Below are 16,538 nucleotides of genomic sequence, written 5' to 3' on the forward strand. Positions count from 1 at the left end.
TCAGTAACACAAAGAGAAAGTTTCCTTTACCCTTAAGACCTTCTACAATAATAAATTCTTTTCTTTTAAAGTTTTCTAACCACTAAAGTTTTACAAATTGGTACTGTATCAAAGCACAAAGACTAGCATTTGTTGTACAAAATGCGCATTAAAAAGCACTGTATTGGTTATATCAAGGCCTTGTTGTACTTTAGACCCAGCTGTGAGCAATGGAAATGTTTGTCTTTCATTCTGTAGAATACTGAAAAAAAGCCAACAAAAAATGTGAGGGAGCATTTTTTTTCAGCAAATACAGAGTAGTGTCACAGCACAGTAGTTAAGAGTTTGCTCTGGGATATACATCTAAATGTGAAAGGTAAAACAATAAAGCCTTTAGAAGAAAACACAGAACATCTTCATGATCTTCAATAGCAAAGATACTAGACATACTACCCATAAAGACAAAAAACTGATAAATATTAGAATTTAAAATATTTATTCCTTGAAAGTCACCATTAAGAGAATGAAAAGGGAATACAGATTACAAGAGGTATCTGCAATACCTCTAACAATAGATTCATATCTAGAACATATAAAAAAATCCCATTAAATCAATAAGGAAAAATTTAAGGCCACCCGAAAGAAAAATTGCAAAAGCACCTGCATAATTCACAAAAGAGGATACATACAAATGTCTGATAAACTTTTGAGAGGCGCACAACTTCATTCACTGTGCAGAACATGCAAATCAAGTAATGCAAAACCACCAAGTGCTGGCAAGGATAGGAAGCAACCAACACTCTCATGCACTGCAAGTAGGAATGTAAACTGGTACAACTGCTATGGAAAACTGTAACTCTATATAAAAGATCTATGGCCCACCAATTCCACTCCTAAGTACACTCCCAACAGTTCAAAAGGCACAGTCACAAAAAGGTACACATGTGAATGCTCACAACTTACCAATATTACAATACTCAAAATCCTGAAACCACTCAGATGTTTATCAACTGTAGAATTAAAAAATAAACTATGGTAGTCACACAATGGAAAACAATACACCAGTGAGAATGAACAATCTAAAACTACATACAAAGATGAATAATTCTCTCAAACATAATATTGTGCAAATGTTTGGGAATCCAATCCCAAAGTTGGGCATGGTTGTGCAAACCTGCAATCCCAACACTCAGGTGGTTAAGGCAAAAGGATCATGAGTTAGAGATCAACCTATGCTACATAGTGAGACACTGTCTCAAAAAAAAAAAAAAAAGAAACTACACAAAAGAGTACATAGGATATGATTACACTTATACAAAGTACAAAGAGGCTATGAAGTCAAAACAGTGGTTATCAATGGGGCAGATAACAACTATAAGAGGTTCAGAAAGAATTCTAGGGTGCTGGCAACACAGGTGTACTCACTTCGAAAAATTATTATTACGGTATACCCTCTGATATGTGCACTTTATTGTCTGTATAACTATTTCACTTTTTTTAATTTAAAAAAAAAGAATAAAATCTGATTTTTTTTTTTTTTTGGTGTTACTAGAGTTCATATTTCACACTTGCTAGGCAGGCGCTCTACCACTTGAGACACTCCACCAGACCTTGTGTTGAGTATTTTCAAGACTGAGTCTCAGAACTATTTGCCCAGGCCTCAAACCTCAATCTTCTTGATCTCTGCCTCCTGAGTAGAAAATCTGATTTCTGACATCTGAATTTGAATCCCTGTCTTTCCTCATATTAGCTGTATAACCTCAGGAAAGTTACTTTACTGTACATACCTCAAATGTCCTCATCAATAAAGTGGAGTAGTAATAAAATTTCCCTCAAGTGGCTCCTAATAAGTCCAAATTTGATAATGTACGTAGTACTATTATTCTATCACTACTTCCTATTGATACCAAAATTATACAGAAAGGTAAGTGATAGAAATAAAAAGATTAGGGGCTGGCAGACTGGCTGAAGTGGTAGAGTGCCTGCCTTACAATTATAAGACCCTGAGTTCAAACCCCAGTGCTGCTAAAAAAAATTAGTGTTAGCAATAGTGAACACGTAACAGATACTTACCATGTGCCAGGCATTGTTCCAAGTCATTTAGTATATTAATTCATTTTACTATTTGTAACTCTATGAGATAGGTTCTATCTCCACATCAAAGATTAAGAAACTGAAACAGAGGGTGGGGCATTGTTACTCACATCTGTAATCCCAGCTACTCAGGAGGCAAAGATTGGGATCATGGTTCTAGGCTAGCCCATGCAAAAAGTTAACAAAGACCCCATCTGAAAACTAACTAAAGCAAAAAGGGTTGGGGGCTGGCTCAAGTTGTAGAGTGCTTGCCTAGCAAATGCAAGGTGCTGAGTGCAAACCCCAGTACTACAAAAATAAATAATCCTTATAAAGATAGACACATAGAGAAAATACATTCAAAGGTGAAGGAACTGATGTGAAGGCAGAGATTGGAATGATGTGGCCAGAGGCTAGAATGGCAAAAGCTACCAGAAGAGAGAAGCAGCAAGAAACTGCCCACTGACACCTTCATTTTGGATTTTTGGACTCCAGAACTAAATTACTGTATTAAGCCATGCAGTCTGTGATAATCTGATGTGGCAACCCACAGGAAACTAATATGCCCTTGAAACCACATTCCTTTACCCTACCTACTTGTTAATAAACTTACCAGCTTTCCCAAGCAAGAGAGATCCATAGTTACCTTCCAAAAGTACCCTAACTCAATCTTCCCAATTGCCCTCCCCCCACAAAAAATGAGCAAGTAGTGAAACTGTAACAAGCATATTCATATAGTCCACAATGAAAACACCAAGGATTCATTTTCTTTTAAGCTAGAATCTCACTGTGTTTCCCTGACTGGACTCAAGAGCTCCATCTTCCTGCTTAAGCCTCCAGAATAACTAGGATTAAACCCAGCTAATCCTAACTTCTTAAAATTTACCTTAAACTGGGCATAGTATCACATACCTATAATCCCAGCACTCTGGAGGCAGAGACAGGAGGTCAAGACCAGCCTGGGCTACACAGTGAAGCCCAGTCTTGAAAAAAAAAAAAAACCTTACTAATAGTCAGAAATACAGAGTAAAACACAATGGCATGAAAAACATGAAAAATAACAAATATTATCAAGGATTTGCAGAAAGTAAAAATGTAAAGTGATAAGGCTGCCATGGAAAACTGTTTAGCGGTTCCTTAAAAGTTTGAACCCAGAGTTACCATACGATACACCAATTCCTTTCCTTGTTATATAACCACATATGTGTTCAAACAACAAATTGCATAGCACTATTCACAACAGCCAGAAAGTAGAAGCAACTCGAATGTCCATGAACAGATGAATGGATAAACAAAATATGGTATATTTATACAATGAAATAAAGTAATATTCAGTCATAAAAAAGGAATGAATTACTTACACATGCTACATGGATGACCCCTAAGAACATACTATGTGAAGAAGCCAGACACAAAAGCTAGCCATCGGAGGCTACATCTTGCATGATTTTATTTATATGCAATATCGAGAATGGATACATTTATAGACAGAAAGCAGACTAGTAATTGCCACAGGCCTAGGAAAGGAGGCAATAGGAAGTCACTTTTAGTCACATATCCTTTGTGGTGATAAAAATGTTCTGAAACTAGAAAATAGTGATGACTACACAATATTGTGAACATACTAAATGTCACTGAACTATACATTTTAAAATAATTTACATGGCAAATTGTACGTGTGTTTTACCACCCAAAAACAAACAAACAAACAAAAAGGCATGTGTATTTGTATATGTGAATGCGTTTGTATAAATAAATTATGACAAGGTAAGAATATAAATTCATAAATTGGTAGAGCAATTCCAAAAAAGAAATTTATCATTACAGAGATGTAGCTTAGTGTTAAGTGCTTGCTTAGCATGTGCAAGGCTCTGGATTCAATCCCTAGCACCACAAAAAAAAGAAATTTATCACTATATATAAAATACGTTTACAGGTCTATTTTATTTGACTTACTAATTATAGTATTTATTTAAACCAAAGCAACAGTCAGATACACAAAGATCTGTGTGAAGTACATTTACTGTAAAGTTATTTATTAAAAAAAGTATAAACCAATTAAAATCATATTTATGAATAATGGCATAAGAAAATATTCAAAATACATTTAAGAACATGGAATTATAAATTTAAAAGAATGCAAAACTGTATTCCTCTGATAATCACAATCTTATAAATATTATGTATATGTACATTATTTTTCACCACAAGTATTTTTGGAATTTTGATGTTTCCTAATCATTTGTTTTTAATATGTAAAAATATATTTGAAACATATGGAACAAAATTTTCCTAACAAAGAATTTTCATAAATTGATCAGAAAAAGAAATATGAATTTAAAAAAACACCTGGATAAGCAATTCATAGAAGAAATATAGCAATATATTTGAAATATATGAAAAGATGCTCAGCCTCACTAATAATTAAATTCAGACTAAAACAATATATTTTCCTTCTCAAAGACTGTAAATGTTTTTAAAAACAGTAACATCTTTTTTTGTTGGTTTTGTTGTTTACTTGTTTTTTGGCAGCACTAGGGTTTAAAATCAGGGCCTCACGCTTGCTAGGCAGGCACTGTACCGCTTGAACCACTCAGCCAGCCCTAAAAAGCAGTAACATGTTATTATGGGTATAGAGACCCTGAAATCTCAAACACTGTTAAAACTTAAAACGTGGAGCTGGGGGCATACCTGAAGTGATAGAACGCCTACCTAGCATGTTCAAAGCCCTGTGTCCAAATCCCAGTACCCAAAAAAAGTATATTTCTTAGACTCAGCTAAGTCCAGTTTTAGCAATTAATGCTGCAGAAAGACTCTGACAACTGTGTAAAAATAAATGTACAAAGGAAAAATTTTAAATATTCCAGAAAGATTTTTTTTTTTTTTTTTTTTTTTTGCCGTACTAAGGCTTCAACTCAGGGCCTACACCTTGTGCCACTCCACCAGCCCTTTTTTGTGACGGTTTTTTCAAGATAGGGTCTCACAAACTATTTGCCCAGGCTGGCTTTGAACCTCAATCCTCCTGATCTCTGCCTCCTGAGTAGCTAGGATTACAGGCATGAGCCACTGGCCCCCAGCTCAGAAAGATCTTTTTATTGATTTGGGATAGTCTTTTAAGTTGTTACCTGTAAATATGTAACATTACAATTTGAAATAAACTCCCTATAGGTTGTTTGAGTGGGTTTCTGCTCCTTATAACTGAATAACTCCCATCTATGACCAATGGAATTCCAGGAGACTATGGAATAATATTTAGAAACATCAATAATAGAACAAAAAGCAACAAAAGTCAAAACAAATTTTACATTTTACATTATCACTATGTAAAAATATATATACACATAGTAAAAACTGGAAAGAATTAATCTGAATAATGGTTACAAGCATATAAACATATAGAAAAATACATTAAGGATTAAGATTTGTGCACTTTACCATGCTTTAGTTACATTCCAATAACCCAGCGGCCAGTGGCTCACGCCTGTGATCCTAGCTACTCAGAAGGCAGAAATCAGGAAGATCAAGGTTCAAGGCCTATCCAGACAAATAGTTTGACAGCCCCTATCTCAAACATACCCCATACAAAAAGAGCTGGTGGAGTGCCTCAAGTGGTAGTGTACCTGCCTAGCAAGTGTGAGGCCCTGAGTTCAAATCCCAGTACCACCAAAAAATATTACACTGCAATAAAAAATTAAATACTGAAAGGAATGCCATAAAAACATCAAAATGCTTATGGAGCTTAATTCTGGCTGGAGGATTTACTAGTAACTTACTTCTGTAGCCTTCTATAAATTTTTTTAAAATTTTTTGGAAGTACTAGGGTTTGAACTCAGGGCCTTGCAGTTGCTAGGCAGGCGCTCTACCACTTGAGCCACACCCCAAACCATGTGTCCTATAATTTCTAAGTTCCCTATAAGAAACATGTATTTTAAAAGTCAATTTTATTTTTCTAGTAGCGAACTATAGAAATGATCCCTGAAAGTACAGTCTTTCAAAGTTTTATTTTTAAAGAAAGAAAAATTTTATTCCATACACAAAAAAATCTTTGTACTTTTTTTCCAACCCTCAGATTCTAATAATTTATGTGTAGGCCTCTGGGTGTTTTTGCACATATTGAATATTGTTTTAATAAATAAAGCAGAGAGACTGTTTTTGTTCAGGTTCACATCCAGAGCCATACCCGCTGTAGTAAATTTTGCAAGACATAAACTAAAAAGCTAGAGAACAATACTCTTTTGCCTTCTAGAACTCCAAGGATACACTATTAGCTGCTTCTCTTTCAAGGAATTGATTCTCCTCTACCTTGTTTCATAGAGTACCTTCCATTCTCTTCTCCATCACTCAACATAGACCTGATGAGCTAAGACTCATAGAAGAGGCTGCATGGAGGAAGGGAAGAAACAGGGCATTGAGTAATTCACCAGTCTCAAGCAGACACTGTCCAGTAGGGATACTGTCCCATAATGCTGCATGAGTGTATAAGTTCATGTGTTTCCCCCCCGTGTAATCCTCCAAAATTCTGTAGGACAAGCCAAAGTCCCACAGTTAGCAATTTTAAAGTCAAAGCTCTATAGTTATTCAGGTACTTCCCTTAAACTTACTTAGATCAAGCCTAAGAATTTGCAGGTGTATAGATGTGTTAGTTTAACATTCTTACTATCACCCAACCTGTGGTTCTCAAACCTTAGTATGCAGCAGGGATCAGTTGGCTTACTAACATACAGGTATCTAGGCCCCACTCTCATGATTTCAGATTCTAAAGGTAAAAAAATAGGGCATGGTAATATACATCTGTAATCCTAGCTACTCTAGGATTTCTCCTCCCCTGAGAAACATGAGATCCTATCTCAAAAAAGGGGGTGAGGGGACCTGAAACTTACATTCCTAACAAGTTCTCAGATGACGTTGTTACTACTGGTTCAGGGACCACACATGAAAACCACTGGCCTACAAGGCCCTATACTATCTTTCCCCGACACATCCTCTCTGCCTCTTTAATCTCATCTCCCAACTATTTCTCCCCTCGCTCCACTATCTCCAGTCTCACTACCTTTGTGAATACTTCTAACACATCAAGCATATTCCTAGCTTAAGGCCTTTGCACAGACTAGTCTCACTGTCTGAAACATTTTTCTCCACATAGACACATTACACACTATTCACTACTTTGATCTTAGATTTTTCCTTACATCATCACCTTCTCAATGAGACTTACTCTGATCATCCTATTTAAAGTACAACATCCACAAGCACTCCTCAAGGGCACAACTGTGTCCTACACATCTTTGCAAATAAGTGTACCAGCACTAAGTTGTTCTTTCAAGAACACAAAGGTATACGGTAGGGGATTTTTAGAGAGGAGGAAAACAAATTTCCAATTCATGCTATATGTTCTCAGTTTGTTATGTACATTCTGTGCACTTTAGTATCCTAATCTCAACACTGGGATAACACCATTTGGTACCTGGCATTGAGCTGTATTCAATAAACATAGCTGCTAATTATCATCTGTCAATAACAGGGATGGAATGTTACTCTAGTCTCACTTTCTTACCTATGACCACAGTATACTGTGAGCAAGATGGTGAACTGAGGCTAGCACAAAAGTATGTACAAAAAAAAGCTAATTTGTCCTTACAGACTTTATTAAATGCACCGCACTCATAACCAACAAAGCTAAGCAGCCTACAGAGGTAGATCAGCAGCCCAACAATCCTCTACAAAACACTAAACATTCTTCTAGTAGATAAAAAGCACAAATGGCCAGGTACCAGTGGCTCACACCTATAATACTAGCTACTAGGGAGGCAGAGATCAGGATCATGGTTAGAGGCTAGCACAGGCAAACAGTTTGTGAGACCCTCCCTCAAAAATAGCCAAAACAAAAAAGGACTGGCAGAATGGCTCAAGTGACAGAATGCCTGCCTAGCAAGCATGACGCCCTGAGTTAAACCCCAGCGCTGCCAAAATAAAATTTTAAAAATTTTAAAAAAAGGAAGAAGAAGAAAGAAAGAAAGAAAAAGGAAAACTCACAAATGGACTATTTTCCATACAATAGAAATGCAAGGGAAAGACTGTGCTCCATTCAGATCTGAGAAAATGGGAAAAGGTGGAGAGTATTACATTAAGTATTAGGAAAGAAAGGCATTAAACACTATTTGGACATATAGAACCTTAGAGTTCAGCAAAACAATGTCAGGTTAGCAGATGATACATCTCTAAATATTTGTTGTATTTCTGCCACAGTTTATTTAACTTTATCCCCTCCAACACTGGTTTTACCAAATTTATAGCATTAAGTGGTTGGGCCATTAAGAGGTGACTAGACCAGAAGGGCTGCTCTCTTAGTTCTGGGATTGAGGCTTCAATTAGCATTAGGGTTGCTTGCCCTTCTGCCTCCGTCATGTGGCTGTCCCCAAACCAAATGCTACATCCTTGATCTTAGACTTCCCAATCTACAGAACTGTGAAAAATAAATTTCTGTTCATTGTAAATTATGTGGGAAAGCAACACAAATGGAATAAGACAACTTACAAAGAATATTTTTGTCCAGTAAGAAACTGATTGGAGTTAGGGATCTAGTGCTTACCAACATGAACAAGGCCCTGGGTTCAGTCCCCAGCACTGGGGTGAGGGGAGAGGAGGACACACAAACACACATATACCACTATGATCAAGTTGATAGAACTGGTTAAAATACATTAGAGTCCCAGAGTCATTAAAAGCAAATACAAGTTCATTTAAGCTATTACAAAACTTAATGTATAAACTATGAAATAATCAATGCAAAACAAAATGTTCCTCCTAACACCATCTTAATTACAAGTTTGACTCTGGATTTGGGATTTTTGAGAATCTGGAGATTATAATCACAGTTCTTGTTATTCTCTCCTACAGGTCTCTCACCTTACTAACTTACTCAACACTTAGAAAAGTTTGGAAGTTTGGCTTATTAAATTCCAAAAATTTATTACATTTTACATCAGAAAAAAAAAACAGCTACATATAATTCTTTAAATCTGAAAGGCAGACTCTAGCTTTTCATAATTTAATATAACAAATCTTCAAGCACCAACTATATAAAGCACTGTCTTCTAGCAAAGCTAAGAAACTTGCTTCACTATCTGTGAGGCAAGAAGAGTTTATACTATAGTTCTGGAATGTTTAAGTTTTTATAATGACCTGTCACTTTTGTAACCAGGAAAAAAAAAATTTTTAATTAATGGTCCCTGTCAAATGAAGACTGGTGGAAGACTGGCCTAACTTACCCCAAATCAAATTTCTGGTTTTCTTCAACAATATATACCAAAATTAATCCCTATCTGCATAACTAGGCTAAAACACTGTCAGAGTGTCATCATTTAAAAGCTAAAAAACTAAGGAAAGAAAAAGGGATCAGAGATGATACCCAATCTTGAGTAACGAACCAAGACATTACTGAAAGGAAATTCTAATGTATTATGGCAAAAATGCCTGTAACTTGCTACAAATTGAGTTTACCTACGTACTGTCTTATAAATTGTGGCCTGTTATTTCCTCCTCTGTTCTTCATGACTAAAGAAATCCTAAGTTTCTAGGTTGCTTCCTTTTATTACAAGAATATGGTTAATCAGAAGTCACAACCAAACCCCAAACTACCAACACAAAAGATGCAAAGTATAGATTACACAGAGGGATTTCTGAGGTAAGCAGAAGCAAATCTTTTAGTTTTTCTTTCAAAGAAAACAGACCTCAGGCAAAAAAAAAAAAAAAAAAAGTAATAAATGTACTGAAAGTGGGGGCAGAGAAAGGGGCAGGAAGGGGACTGGAAGAGAGAGAAGGGAAGGGGGAGGGGAGGGAGCAAGCACACTCTTACAAGCTTCTTAGAAGCAAACACCTACTATTTGGTCTAAGAAAAAGATTTCCAGAAGTGATAAAGAGTGGGGAGAGAGGGAAAAAAAAAACCAAGAACCAGACTTAACTACAATTCAGGAAACAAGCTCCTCCTACTGCAATATGAGTTAGGGACTGAACCACAACGACAGTTCCAAGCCAGCCAGGGTAAATAGTTCCACAAGCCCCTATCTTGAAAAAACCCATCACAAAAAAGGGCTGCTGATGGAGTGGCTTGAGGTGTAGGCCTGGATTCAAACCCCAGTACCACACAAAAAAAAAAAGAGACAAAAACAGGAGGATACGGAGGTTGAGACAGTCCAGGCAAAGTTAGCAAGACCCTATATTAAAACCAAAAGGGCTGGGAATATGGCTCAAGTGTTAAGAGTGCTGCCTAGCATGTGCAAGGCTCTGAATCCAATCCCCAGTACAGGGAAAAAAAAAAGTATATATATATATATATATATATATATATGACAGTAGACAAAAGACTTGATTTCTAACAATTCTAAGTGTGTGTGTGGTGCTGGGGATTGAACCCAGGGCCTTGCCTTATGCATGCTAAGTAAGTGCTCACCACAGAGCTACATCCTTAGACCTTGTTTTTTTTTTTGTTTTTTTGAAACAGGTCTTGCTGTGTAGTCCAGACTGACCTTGAATTAGTGCTCTTCCTGCCTCAGCAAGTATAGGAATTGCAGGCATGTGCCACCACATCCAGCTGGTTTCTAACAATTCTGTTACAACTTGCTGAATAATACTGGACAGAAAATTTTATTTCAGATGGGCTGAAAAAATTTTAGATTTTTTAAAAGTACATTACAAAACTATAAGGTCATTTACAAATATTAATTATTACCATCTGTCAAAAGTGGTCACTGGACTATCTCTGATTATTCTATGACCAATATAAATATGCATAGTCACATTACATTTTGTCCACTAATATAAATATGCATAGTCACATTACATTTTGTCCACTAGGAATAGTTTGGAAATCATGAAGCTGAATGGGAGGAACCTCCATAGACTTTCTTACTGCTCATGCCGCTCAGCATCCCATGTGCTTTAGACTAAACCAGTTAGTTTGATCTACACAGTAAACCACACGAGGCCTAGTTACCTACCTTTCACAACTAATGAACGAACAACAACAAAATACATTTCACAGGAAGCTATGACAGAGCCCATGGATGACAAAGCAAATATGGTTAAGTATAATGCTTTAGAAATGCAATGGTCTAAACCATACCTGTTGCTATCTTATTTCCTGGAGCTACAGCTGATCACCTGGGAACATACTGAAAACAACTTACTATCTGGAACATAATCTCACTTTTCACCATGACAGGACCCTCCTGCTCATAGACTCAACCCAGTGGTTCTAAATACTCCAAGCTAAAATCAACAATCACAGAATATCTACAGCATGGCTCTTTGACTAATATCTGCCTCACCTAATAACTTTAAGAACTAAACCTAAAAATCTGGCAATGGTAGCCTGTATTTAATCACTGAATTCTGTAAGAAGTCACTAGCTTCTGAAAGGCAATCCTCTCTCTCTCACTGTTCCCTCTGTCATATTCAGCAGGAACCTAAAACAAAGTATAGGCCTCCTCATGTGAACCCAGCTTCTTCAGAGCCCTCTAAGACCATCTGATGGCAATTCCAATCCAGGAACAACAGGAATTGAGGAGCTAAACTAAATCAAGCCCAAGTACACCTTCCACCAGACTTAGACAAAAAAATAAATAAATAAGTTTATTTTTTTTAAGTTTTTTAAAATTATTATTATTATTACTTTTGGTCCACACTTGGTATTTCACATTATCTCAAGGTCTAGGGGCCCCAGCTGGGAGCTCACAAGCAGTACTTGGAGGGGAAAGTGTGGGTAGAGTAGTAGAGCTGGTCAGGCATAGGTTCTTTAAAATTCACTGAGCGCCCAAGGGAAGGGACAGATGTGGGGAGATGTATGTTTTGTTTTGTTTTTTTTTTCTTTCTTTCTTTCTTTGTTGGTACCGGGGTTTGAACTCAGGACTTCAAGCTTTATTAATCAGGGACTCCACAGTTTGAGCCATTCCACCAGCCCCAATAAATAAGCTTATGAAAGAGAGTAAGTCTCGAAAAGGATGTTGACAAAGGATGCCTTAGGCAAAGAAAACTTTATTTTTAACCTAGGAAGGAAGGGCTGAGCAGAGTATTAGAGAATTTGGTTTAAGCACCAAACACTGTTCTCAGGACTTCCTCCTAAGAAGAGCCCCAACATCATTAAAGTAAAATCCACTTATTTTCAATGTGATCCTTCCTACCTGAGAAAGTCAAGTGGGATTCTCATGTTCTGTGAATTTATTCCCCAAATAAATTCAGCATGTGTTTTAAATTGCCTTGGGCTACTCTGTAATTATTTCCTGTGTATTGCTTGCTCTGTTCTCTAGACTCCTTCCTTGTTCTACCTTTTGAAAGAAAGCACATTACTCAACTTAAGAAGTCTCCTTTTGCTATAGCAGGACACTTCAAGCAGTATCCACAGTCACCTAAGGTAAGTATCAGGATTTCGGTTTTTTGGCGATACTGGGGTTTCAACTCAGGGTGTTGTGCCTACCACTTGAGCCATGTCCCCAGCCCCCAATGTTTCTTTAACTATAAAATCATATCAAAAGACTAAACCAAGTTGGGTGTCAGGGGCTCACGCCTGTAATCCTAGCTACTCAGTAGGTCCTTGATCAGGAGGATCAAAGTTTGAAGCCTGCCCCAGAAAATAGTTCACAAGACCCAATATTGAAAAAACGCTGCACAAAAAAGGGCTGGTGGAGTGGCTCAAGGTGTAGGTCCTGAGTTCAAACCCCAGTACCTCCAAAAAAAAAAAAAAAAAACCTGTAATGATAACCACAGTATTATTTCTTAGCATGCAACAGAAACCTGGATTAGATTAAAAACTCCCATAATGTCTCCTCCTGCCCCATGAAACAAATAATTTACTCTCCCATCCCTATTAGATTACTGCTTAATCTATTCTTCTCTAAGAACAGTTTAAGAAAGAAGAAATTTAAGAAAAGAAGAATGAAATGTGGCAAAGGAGACAAATACACTCTAATCTTCGCAGGTCCTCAGTTTCCTCATCTATGAAGTCAGAAGGTAATATGATCTCCAAACATGCTTTTCTGTGTTTGACATTCCATGATTTTAAAGTTCTAATTACATTGTTCAGTACACATAGAAGTAGTATTATTCAACTAGTCTCTGGCTTTCCTAGACAGTCTCTTCAAAAAGTGACATTAGGAGATTATTTCAGTGTATTCTCAGTGTTTTAAATAAATTCATACAGGACACTGGTAAATCTCTCATCTATCCTTATCCCCAGCCTCTTTAATTCCTGCAAAGGTCCTCTGCCCAGAGCCTGGGAAAATTGAAATCATGGATGAAAGAATCTCAGGTACTTCCATCTCAATGCTGAGTGTGAGTTAGCTCAAATGAACTTACAGATTCAAGGTAAGAAACAATCACAAGCTCTCTGGAACGTAAGTCGCAGGCAGAGGTAGGGAAAGTAAACCCAGGAAAGGAATCCCACTTAGGATGCATCAATAATGAAAAATATAAATCTGAAGCATTCTTTCAGATTTGCTTATCTTAAAACCAAATAGCAGATACTATTTCCGAAAGTTTGCTAGATTTGCAATTCACCTACCTTCCTCTCCTTCCAACCCATAGTATTTCCTCAACTAGCCAGGAAACAAGATTATTTTCACACCTTTAAGTTCCTTGCACTTCAAAGAGCTATGTGACTTGTTTAAATGCTTGACACTGCAAAAGGTGACAACAAAAAATTGACACAAATCCAATGATCTGAGTCTATATTCAACACAGCAAGCTCCATGCTTGTTTTTATAAACAGATTAATGAATCTTAATCCTTCTCCACAAAACCAAAAGGAAGCACTGAGCATCTTTGATTTGCTTGTTCTAGGTATACTTTTTGAAGAGTTTAAGAGCTACTTGAGGAATATAACATAATTTGCTTGGAGAGAAGAACATAGACTCTTCAGTACCTCCCTAGAGAACCTGGGTGCAATTCACAACTTCCTGTAGTTTCATGGACTATAACATCATCAGTTTAGAAGCTACAAGGCACTCAGAAGACAGAAAATGCACCCTGGAGAGTCTCAGCATGGAATGCATAGCACTATTTGTATTCTGTTTTGTTTTATTCAAAGACTCCCTCTGGGTAGTCCAGATTCCCCTATCAATCCACCAGAAATGAAATGAAGGGGAAAAAAATCCTTCAATCAGTGTCTAGTCTAACAAAAGCCATCTATTGGATAAATGGCCTTGGTATTCCACTACTGCAGTCACATTTAAAAAGACAGAAAATACCTTCTTTACACATTTATGCAACTCATCTTCCTTTCTTTATTCTCCTAATAAGCTGGCATAGGGATATAACTTTAGCTTACTGAAAAGTGAGATAATTAACAAATATTCATTAAAAGAGAATCACATTTCTCTTTCAATGAAAATTTGCCTTTTTTTTTTTTTTTACAATCTCTTTTCCTTGGTAGGGTTACCTAAGTTGCCCTTAGTTACAGAGATAGTCAACAGCAGAGTAGGAATGCTTGACCCCAAAACTCACATCCTCACTTAATAATAAATTCCCAGCTTCATTCCTATTTTATCATTTGTAAGCCATTGGTTTTATTTTCTAAAATCCAGTGCCTAAACCTGGTGCCAATGGTTCTTGCCTGCAATCCTAGCTACTTGGGAGGATGAGATCAGAAGCAAAGCAGTTCAAGGCCAGCCTGGGCTACTGAGATCCATCTCCAAAATAACCAGAGCAAAATGAACTGGAGGTGTTTCGAAGCTCTGAGTTCAAACTCCAGACCTATCAAAAAAAAAAGTCTCTATACAATTTAACACTTAAAGTACAGCATAAAAATAATACTGGTTTATTCTGCCTTTATGCTTCTCTTACTGAGACTATGTGTTATTTTTTAACCTTACTGGACATGTTTCCTAACAATCTCTAGCCAGGTCAATGAAATGCAGTTTAGTGTCATGAGAGGAAGACTGGACCAAGTGTCAAACAATGAACCAGCAGGCTTGTAGACCCTACTGTGCTTCCTGGGCCTCATTTTCCTCTATGAGGTCCCTCTAGCACCAATACCTACAACTGAATACCAACTACATCATCATTCCAAAGTCTCAAACTTAATTCATATGAAACAGATGACAACTAACATCTGTATTGTAAAAACCCAAAAACCTAAAAAGTGAACTTGGAACAATAAAGCTACCCCACAAAAGGCCTAAGTAATATTAACTACATTACTGCTTCATGATTTTTTTTCTCCTCCTGCTGCTAATTGGAATAGCAGATTTTTGACCTTGATAAAGTATCTATTTGTCATATTTTTAAAGGCAATCCATTTTGTCATTTGAAGCTGTGCACCTAATTTTTTTCCGTAAGAAACATTTTTCTAGTGACAACAACAAAAAACATTGTCCTGTCATCTCTAAAGCGAAGTAAAATTAGTCAACAGGATGATCACTCTCGAAAGAGGAACTTTTCAGTGAACAGTGACCACATCACGATCGAAAAGTGGTAAGGAGTTTCCCTCATCAAATCAGGATGAAATAACTTGAAAGTGTTAACACAACAAACCTTCACCCACTGAAACCCCCTAACTGGACACTCCAGACAAAAACTTTTCAAGACTTCGATGATGCGATAGTGGAATGCACGGTGATTTTATGATTCTGAAACCCTCCCCCCATGAGTGCCAAATCTGGCCAGGGCCATCGTCACTCCCCCCTGCCCCCCACCACTTCCCCTTTGAAAGAGAACTTGAGAACCATCACAGCACAACCCAGCCTCTCCATGGAGGATGCTGGCCTTTTATTCACAAATGACCCTGGCCTCATAAAGAACATAAATTACTTTCCATAAAAAGGCATGGTCCTAGGATGTCAGGGGAGTTCCCATTCTTCTTGGTATCGCCTCAGTTCACCCCATTACCTCAGGTCCCATCCAGATGGGCAGCGCTACCATCTGCAGGACAACCCAGGGGGCCCTGCCCGGGGCTGGGTTATAACGGTTTTGAGGAACTGGTCTTCACAGACTTCTTGGGAAGAGGCCAGATAAACTCAGCAAGTTTTTGTTTTGCTTTTTTCAAAAGTCTGGGTGGAACTTACTTTCCCCAGGACGCGGGACATCTTCTTCCCTCCGAAATGGTGCTTGGGGGAGGGGGGGACACTCAACCTACCCGGGCCGGGGCTCGCTCGACCCTCTCCTCCTCCCTTGTCACCCACAGCGGGGAAAACAGGGGCCTTTCGGATCCTCACAGCGCAGAGTTCCTCAGCCGTCCCCTCCTCCACCCCGACTGCCCGCGTCCCCCCGACCGACCCTCGCCCGACTCCCGGGACAAAGAGGGGGTTGGGGGGGGCTTCCTCTGGGGACTCGGCGCGCACTCACCCGACAGCTCGTCTGGCTCCAGCCCTGTCTCGATGTCCAGCCCGCAGATGACAAAGTAGTCGGCGAAGCGACTGGGCGCCGAGCCCCCTCCGCCGCCGCCGCCGCCGCTCATGGCGCCCGGGCCCAGCCGGGCCGGCCGTGCGGAGCGGCGC

The 16,538-nt window shown here is 38.2% G+C and overlaps 1 protein-coding gene and 1 pseudogene across 3 annotated transcripts in view; both read right to left on the reverse strand.

Moving 5' to 3' along the window:
* The window catches only part of Dennd5a (DENN domain containing 5A), a 96,072-nt gene extending 79,534 nt beyond the window's left edge, over positions 1-16,538 (reverse strand). For 2 of the 3 annotated variants that reach the window (XM_074041107.1, XM_074041103.1), the window contains exon 1: positions 16,387-16,538. In XM_074041107.1, the coding sequence (XP_073897208.1) occupies positions 16,387-16,498 (112 nt within the window). In that variant the 5' untranslated portion in view covers positions 16,499-16,538. The remainder of the gene's footprint in view (positions 1-16,386) is intronic. The other variant, XM_074041105.1, reaches the window with a different exon arrangement.
* LOC141415830 (small nucleolar RNA U3) lies at positions 5,972-6,043 on the reverse strand (annotated as a pseudogene).

The sequence above is a fragment of the Castor canadensis genome, chromosome 1 (genome assembly GCF_047511655.1).
Source record: "Castor canadensis chromosome 1, mCasCan1.hap1v2, whole genome shotgun sequence".
NCBI classification, from domain to species: Eukaryota; Metazoa; Chordata; class Mammalia; order Rodentia; family Castoridae; genus Castor; species Castor canadensis.